The sequence below is a fragment of the Rhagoletis zephyria genome, unplaced genomic scaffold (genome assembly GCF_001687245.7).
Source record: "Rhagoletis zephyria isolate East Lansing unplaced genomic scaffold, Rhagoletis_zephyria_1.1 Rzeph_scaffold_02460, whole genome shotgun sequence".
Lineage (NCBI taxonomy): Eukaryota > Metazoa > Arthropoda > Insecta > Diptera > Tephritidae > Rhagoletis > Rhagoletis zephyria.
The window spans coordinates 24,789-33,350 of record NW_016159544.1 but is presented as its reverse complement, the minus strand read 5'-3'; the positions used below and the strand labels follow the sequence as shown (position 1 = coordinate 33,350).

Here is an 8,562-nt window from a genome sequence, read left to right as displayed (position 1 = left end):
CAGTAAATCATGAAAAAATTAACGGTTAAAGATGCACTCAACTTTCAAAAGTAATACAACATTTTACAAAAGAATTTTAATATAAATAAATTAATTAGTTTCACGAAAGTTTTACATTTTTTTATTTATTTTCGTCGATTTCTTGTTTCTCATTTTTTAATACTTCGAATAACGAAAATTTAGCTGAACTTGTATTTTTATCATGTAGCTCATTTTGGTGGAACGAATTCCAAGTTAGCAAATTAAATCTTCGAATGCTTCTTAAGTACATATCAGTGGTAAACTTTTTTAGGCTGCAAAGTGTAAAAAGTAACAGTNTAAAATGTGTCGAATTTTGTTTTTGAAAATTATTTTTGTTTTACAAGAATTGACATTTGAACTTTCGATAAATATTTGATTTTTAAATAAATTAATAGGCTGCTCTGTTATTTTAATGTAGTCAGTATCATCGCTATCTGCGCTATGAACTGTGTCAGCGTCTTCATCAAATAATTCATGCAAATTTATTTCTACTTCGTTATTTGATTCTTCGTAGGTTAGCCTACTTAGACCATCGGCAATTACGTTTTCTTTTCCTTTTATGTAGCTAATGTCGAAATCGAACTCGTTTAACTTTATTTTCCATCGTTGGATTTTAGCATTTGGTTCTTTTATGTTATTAAGCCAAACTAAAGGATGGTGGTCTGTGTTGATAATAAACTTGCGCCCGAAAAGATACGGACGGAAGTATTTCGTCGCCCACACGATTGCCAGTAATTCCTTCTCAATTGTACTGTAGTTTTTTTCATGGCCGTTTAGCGTACGGCTGGCAAAAGAAACTACTTTATTACCCAGCATTAGGGCTGCACCTAATGCAAAATTGCTCGCATCGGTAACAAGCGTAAATGGTTTGTTAAAATTAGGATGGGTAAGTATAGGATCGGCCGCTGTGGTGTAGTGGTAAGCAGTGCGCACTTCCACTCCACAATTCCTGGGTTCAAAACCTGGTCAAAGCAACATCGCAAAAATATAGAAAAAAGGTTTTTTCTTAACAGCGGTCGTCCCTCGGCAGGCAATGGCAAACCTCCGAGTGTATTTCTGCCATGAAAAACAGCTTCTCATAAAAATACAATCGCCGTTCGGAGTCGGCGTAAAACTGTAGGTCCCTCCGCTTTGTGTGACAACATCAAGGCGCACGCCACAAGTCGGAGGAGAAGCTCGGCCAAACACTAACATATGTGTTAGCGCCAATCTATTATTATTATTATTGGAATGTTTGATTATATTTTCTTTAAGCATATCCTCAATCTGACTATTAGCTTCTTCTTTATGCACCTCCGGATATCTATATAATTTTGAGTATATTGGCATATCATGCTTTGTAACTATTCTGTGCTTTATTTCGTTAGTAAATGTTAGGTTATCATTTTTCTCGTAAAATACATGTTTATATTTTTTAATAATTTTAAGTAATTTTTCTTTTTCATATTCTTCAAGACGATTTGTTCGAATGTGGGACATAACATTAGATTTTTCAACTTCGGAATTAAAAAAATAACTATCTTTATAGATTAAATCGTTATAAGTCTCCTCTTCCTTAGACAAAAATAATGTCATTACAGCACTACTACTAATAAGTTGACTATTAGGAAAATCGATGATGCAGTTTAAATCTTTCAAGATGTTATTTCCTATAAGTCCATCAAAATTTTCGTTGAATGCGTATTCTAAAAATTCACAATGGTAATCATATAAATTGAATTCTCTAAATATTGGAAATTTGCAAAGTTTTGTTATTGATATTATTGTATTTAATGCCTTTGCTATTACATTTACATTTTGCTTCCATTTGGGGTGACAAATATTAGGGTTAATATACTAAATTCAGCCCCGGTATCAATTATAAATTTTAGCTTTTTAATAGGAGTATTGATAATTATGTAAGGAAGTCCTGCTCGTGTCCCACAGGAAAATTTACATTAGAATTTCCTATTTCCATTGGTTCATCTCGTTGTTGGGTACTATCGAAATTTTGTGGATTCGTTTGTCTAGGTTGACTAGAATTGGTACCAAGATTAAATTGAGGAGTACTTCTATTTGTATTTTGTGAGTAAGTCGATCGCCTTGTCTGATTTGAAAAACTTGAATTTCTTAGGTTACTATTGGCTCTATTAGAATTTGTATTCGAAACATGTTGGTTTTGATAGGACCACAGTATACAGTAAACCAGCCATTGACAATATGCTTATTTGAAAATTAATACATGAGATATTGTGCATGTATAGGATTATTTTGTCATTAACCCATAGGCAATGACTGGTGCAAAAGTACCCCCCAATGTTTGTTGATATATTTGAAATGTAAATTTTAACAGCGAAATTCATTAAAAAAAAAACAATAAAACAAAAATATTGTTGATTACTACATGGGAGGTGGTCGTGGTTATAGACAGATTTCACCAAAATTTAATACTAACCTACGTTATACCAAAGGCAGCTTCGGCACCTACTTTCGTTAAAATATCTAAATTTGGTTCGAGTTAGCGTGTTTACAAACAGACAGGACTGAACCAATTCATTTCGTCATTCTGAATATTTTGATAAATATGTATGTAAGAATATGTGTATATACATTTTATACCGTTGAAAAAACGGCCTTGCTTATCTGCATAAACCTTTCCTGCATTAGTTCGAGCGTCGATATATAACTTTGGGTACATATTTCATAAAAACTTTGGAGGTCTCCACTATAAGAGTGGTATATTTGAAAATTAGAGAGTTCTACCTTTAAGCTAAGTAATAATTGTTTTACCCCCTAATTTATGGGTCCATTTTCCAAAATCAGCCCACCATTATTCACTCAAAGTTGTGTTTGAAACCAGATATGACTTATGTAGGAACTGCATCCGGTTATAATCGCTTACGCTGCAAGCCTGATTTGCTCGGAATTTTGTTTTTCTCGTTGTTTTATTTTATGTGACTTGAAAATATTTTCCACTATAAGAAAATATTGAAATTGGATTTCATTTGGGTTAAAGAAAACGACAACTGTGAAAAAATATCAACCAATACATTCAAATAAATTGTCAAATAAGCATATTTACATTTTTTGTTTTGCCTATCTGGATTACTGTATACTGTGGTAAGGACGAATGTTAATGACTTTCAAAATTGTTGTTTGGCCTATTGCCACTGCTACTAAATGTTTTTTCTTGAAAGGAGTTATTCGAATTATTGCAATCATTACTAAAATTAGTTCTTGTGTTTGTGTATTAGTTCAAGTAATCTCTTTTAGAGGGTCCATAGTGTGTATAGTGTTGATGTTTAGCTTCTAATATTATTTTAAAAGTGTCTTCTAAGGTCTTAGGATCCCTAGCAAATATCATAGTCCGCCATGGTTCGGGAAGATGGTCCCTAAAACTTTTAAGCGAAATTCTGTTTACTTCTTCCGTAGTATAAGTATTGTCTCCATGGGTTAAATTTCTTTTGTGAATTTTATTAGCAAGTTTGTTTATTTTAAATTAATAATATTCTATAGTCCCCTGCAATCTACATGTTTTTAAATCATCCATTAATTCGTTACTAGTGTACTTTTCGCCAAAGTTTTTCGTCAGTATGTCTTTTAAAACAGCCCATGTTGTTACATTAGTGTATCTGTGAATTGCTTCCCTAGTTTTGCCAACACATGTGTTTCTTATATTACCAAAAAGAATATTTGTGTTACTGCAATTAAACTCTAAAATTGATGGCAGAATGTTTTCAACTTGATTTATAAAATCTGGTAACTGGTTTGGATCGTTACCATCAAAACACTCAATATTTTTAATGCAGGTTAAAACTAAGTTAAATCTACTTATCTCTAATGCGTCCATAGTAAAGTGTTCAATTTTTTATTTAAATATGGAGAGAAAAACAATCAAAAATGTATGTGATAAAATCACAATAGGCTAAATAAATTGGAGTAATTCAAAAATATTTATATGTACGTATGTCGGCGACTGTGTTGTTATTGTTGCTCCGTCGATTTCCGCTATGTCTGCTACTGCATTGTTTTTGTTGTTCCGCCGATATCTAGTGTTGTTGCTGCAATGTTCAATACTGCACTCATTAATTAAATGTGTTTGTTGCAATCCAATCGCCTGCCCAAAATTATTTTGTTGTTATCATTTAAAGAAGAGAATTGTTTAAACGTATGTATGTTATTATGTTTTTACTGTTGCTCCCGGTAATATGCGAGTCAGCTATTACAATTACATCGAGTGTACCCTTCGCTTTGTTTTGTTGCAGTTAATATTTTAAGAGTCTATTTATTGCTGTTGATTTTTGTTAAAAAGGTACTTTTTTATTTTGCTGCTCTCCATGAATATTTGTTAGAATTTCACTGAGTTTGCTCTCAGCCTTGCAGTTGGTGGTAAACTCCAATCGATTGCACAAAATGTTTTTGTTCTTTCTGTTCTTAGTTCTTAGGATTTTTTTGTTGTTGTTGTTATTGTGTGTATTCCCATTCACCTTCATGAAGGTCGTAGGAACTGGTTTTCGCAGTTTTCTATATTTGCACTTCTTACGTTTATGGATACAATGACCTTGTTAGAGGTTATAATCACCCCTTTTGACCTTGGTGGAGGTCTCAGTCAAAATATTTAGTGGAAACACGTGTTTTTTTTCTTATTGTGTATTCAAATAAGCAGGTCTTAAAAGTTTCAAGTTTCAAATTATTTTTTTTTGTATTTAATGGTTATTTTTTTAATTATGTGCTTTTATATGTTCTTACTCCGACTTTGCAAGAGGTCGATATCACCGCATTAAATAACAAAGTTTTTGACTTCACAGCTTTTTTATTTAACTAAGCTAAACTCTGCTAAATTCACTCGTTTAACTCTATTTAAACTTTTCAATAACAAGTATTTAACAAATATAACAAGTATTTAATAATAAAACAAACGCCTTCTTTAGTGTCTGAATAAGAACTCAATTCATTTTATTCGTTTTAATTATTCTAAACCTAATTCATATGAAGCTTACTTCTAACTTCTCTTATTAAAAGCTGATGTTTCTCTTACTCTAATTTCTCTTATAATTAATTCTTATAATTAAATAACTAAATATATGTGTAGTTTTATGGTAAGTATATATGTAGTATGTTTGGGAAAAGTATGTATGTAAGTAAATAGGAATTCATAGAAGCTTACGCAACTATATAAGTGCAAAATAGAATAGTAACAAATATAGTATATAATTCACAATTCATTTCATTATAGAATATGGTAAATGTTTTACAGGGTGATTCAGCTTATGTAGAACCAAACTTTTAGTTCGTACCGAACATTCTCCCCCTTTAAGAACGGATGTTCTTAACTCTGTTCTGCGGAGCGCTGGTTGGAATTTTGGTGATAAGGCTTCGATTCCGTGGTGGGCAGGATACAAAATGTTCGTGATAGGTCGTTTTACTAACTTCCCGTTGCACAAAAATGTTACAACTCTCACCAAACCGTCAGTTCTAGGGTGAAGCTCATGTATTTTTGCTAGTGGCCAGTAGCCGGGAGCCCTACGCCATGCATTAACAAAACTGCGCCACCGACAGCAGGATTTCTCTTTTGTTGTGTCCACTTTGTATGCTTTTGAAGAGTGTGCATATACTCATCGGTCCATCTGTGCCAGAAATGTTGTTTAAGCCGCTCCACGAGTTTCCAGCGAGAGAGTCGATCGATATTAGTGTCAAGTAAATTCTCTTCTAAAATGCATGTATCTAGTTGGCTCACCCATAAGAAAATGAGCAGGTGTTAGTACCTGAGAATCATCTGGGCGTTAAAGGGCACAATGGCCTCGCATTTTGGCAATTCTCAATTTGTGTGAGTAAGGTGCTCATTTCTTCATAAGTAAGTGTACGATCTTTCATTACGTGACGTAAATGATGTTGAGTCGACTTCACACCAGCTTCCCATAAGCCTCCGAAGTGGGGAGACGCAGGTGGTATGAAGTGCCAGGTTGTACCTTCGTTTGCTAGTGCCGCTGCTAGATGTTCAGTGAGCGCTGCTTTCTGATTTTTAAAGTAATTTTGCAGTTCTTTATCGGCGCCCACAAGGGTAATTCCACAGTCGGAGTACAAGTCTGCACCTCTTCTGCTAACGAATCGACGTAAAGCTGCGATAAAAGCGTCGGATGTAAGACTTGAAACTGCCTCCAAATGAACTGCCTTGGTGCTCATACAAACCAAGAGGCAGATATAGCCCTTTGAAGTGGTTACTTTACAAGCTGTTGATTGCTTTATGGTTATCGGGCCTGCATAGTCTAATCCGCTATGTAGGAATGCTTTCGATGGCTGAAGCCGAACAGCCGGTCAATTTCCCATTTGTTGCTGGTGTGATTTAGCGGTATATTTAAAACATATAACACATTTACGAAGCACAGAGCGAGCTAGAGAGCGGGCCGATAGAATCCAATAGCGACGCATGACATACGACAATATCAATTGAACTCCTCCATGTAAAGTTTTATGATGAGCATCTGTAAAAATAAGCAACGATAGTGGATTCGTTTTTGTTAACAAAATGGGATGTTTTTATCAAACGCTGCTTCTGCCTTGCTTATTTTCCCTCCAACTCTCAGTATACCTCGAACATCAATAAAAGGTGAAAAATTTAGAAATTTACAATTTTTGGGCAACGGATGTTTATTCTCCAAGCAACTCATTTCATGTGCGAAATCTACATGTACCGCTCTTATAAGAATGTTCAGTGCACGATTAAGTTCATATGTCGTTAGATAGTCTTTCTCTATATAATGTCCCTCTTCAGGTTTACGACGGCGCACCATAGCTCTAGCATTATGAAAGAAGCGCATAACGTAAGCTGTTACACGTTTAAGTCGTGAAAACGAAGAAAACCTGAATATAAAGTTGGGATATGTCGTCTCCGAAACACCAACATGTGTAGCGATGTGGGACTTTTGTTGCTCTAAATTAGTGTCGAATTCAGTTTTAGAAGTAGGCCATCCACTTTCGTTTGCGATAAGCCATTGTGGTCCACTCCACCACAAAGTGTACGTTATAAGCTCATTTGATGCTAATCCTCTCGTCAAACAGTCAGAAGGGTTCTGGCTTGTAGGTATGTATCGCCACTGATCTACGGTGGAACAACGTTGAATTTCTGCAAGTCTGTTAGCTACATAAACCACCATCGTGTTGAGCAACTTCGTATCCAACCTAAGACACCATACTATCCGTCCAATAATGAATGTTGCACAGTTCACTATCGAAATAGCGCTTAACCTTTGCCATGAGTTTAACTAACAATGTTGCTGCACACAATTCCAATCTCGGAATCGAGACAGTCTTTAGCGGCGCCACCTTAGTTTTGGACTGAATTAGAAATGAAGTTGCGCTTTTCTCATAGTGAAGCACTGCGTACACCATTGCTGCATACGCTAACGAAGAGTCATCGCTAAATCCATGCAATCAGATTTTGCTCATCTTATAGATGCTAAGCCATCTTAAAATTTTGATGCTTTCCAGATTTTTTAACGAGTCACGATATCGTATCCATTCCTCATGCAGTTTCGTTGGAAGAGGATCTTGCCAATCTAAATTTTCTTTCCACAAACGTTGAAACATAATTTGGCTACGATAGTAACCGGCGCTAGCCATCCCAGAGGATCAAACAGCTTCGCCGCGTCCGATAGCATACTACCTTTGGTTACCGTAGAAGCGAAACTGAAGTTAAGTTTAAAGCATAAGTGATCCTCGCTTATTTCCCAATAAAGGCCTAAAGCTTTGACAAAGTTCTCATCTTTCAATTTATAAGCATCAGCGTTATCGCGGTTTTCAGGAGGGATAACGTTCATCAATTCATTCGAGTTTGAATTCCATTTTCTCAAATTGAATCCGCCACGTTTAGAAAGGTTACTTAACTGCTGGTGTAACTCTATTGTATCTGTTATGGAATCAGTGCCTGATGTTATGTCATCCACATAGCTGTCGTTCAGAAATATATTGCTTGCGAGAGGGAATTCAGAGTTTTCATCACGTGCTAATTGACGAAGAACACGTATGGCTAAATACGAAGCTGAGGTAGTGCCATACGTAACAGTGCGCAATTTATAGATGCTGATGTTCTTTCTTACATCATCTCTCCACAAAATACACTGAAATTTCTGATGTTCATCGCAAACCATTACTTGGCGAAACATTTTCTCCAAATCGTCTGTAAATGCAATTTTATGACAACGCCAACGAGTAATTATACTGGGTAGGTCGTTCTGCAAAGGCGGACCAGAAGCGAGCTCTTCGTTGAGAGAAATATTTTTTGGTCGACCATTTCCTCCATCAAATACAACTCTTAATTTAGTTGTAGTGTTTGCTGTTTCTGAAAACACCATGGTGACAAAAGAAATAAGAGTTTTCTTGCACATCTCTTGGGTACTCACCTATCTTTTGTATGTGGCCCAGAGATTCGTAGTCGGATAAAAATTCTTTGTACAATAACGCAAACTTCGTATTGGATTTGAAATGGCTTTCAAGTTACTTAAGTCTTCTTACGGCATTTAGGTGAGTGCCGGTAAATGACGGCAGCGTACCGTTAGTAAATAG

General features: G+C 35.4%; 2 protein-coding genes across 2 annotated transcripts; both read right to left on the bottom strand.

The window, feature by feature from the left end:
* Window positions 1-5,772: 5,772 nt before the first annotated feature.
* Window positions 5,773-6,791, bottom strand: LOC108366941 (uncharacterized). The gene is made up of 2 exons (XM_017621435.1): window positions 6,629-6,791; window positions 5,773-6,119 (listed from the first exon to the last, which is right to left on the bottom strand). Exons 1-2 carry the CDS (start codon window positions 6,789-6,791, stop codon window positions 5,773-5,775), a joined length of 510 nt encoding a protein of 169 aa, XP_017476924.1.
* Window positions 6,792-7,556: 765 nt separating this feature from the next.
* Window positions 7,557-8,351, bottom strand: LOC108366940 (uncharacterized). The gene has a single exon (XM_017621434.1). The coding sequence runs from the start codon at window positions 8,349-8,351 to the stop codon at window positions 7,557-7,559; it is 795 nt and encodes a 264-aa protein (XP_017476923.1).
* Window positions 8,352-8,562: the final 211 nt, after the last annotated feature.

Excerpts from the sequence above, each read along its gene's own strand:
- LOC108366940 (XM_017621434.1), bottom strand. The coding sequence starts at position 8,351 with ATGGTGTTTTCAGAAACAGCAAACACTACAACTAAATTAAGAGTTGTA.
- LOC108366941 (XM_017621435.1), bottom strand. The coding sequence starts at position 6,791 with ATGGTGCGCCGTCGTAAACCTGAAGAGGGACATTATATAGAGAAAGAC. Across the intron at positions 6,120-6,628 it reads ACATCCGTTGCCCAAAAATT|CTTTACGTCGATTCGTTAGC; the intron begins GTAAATTTCTAA and ends CTTTTATCGCAG.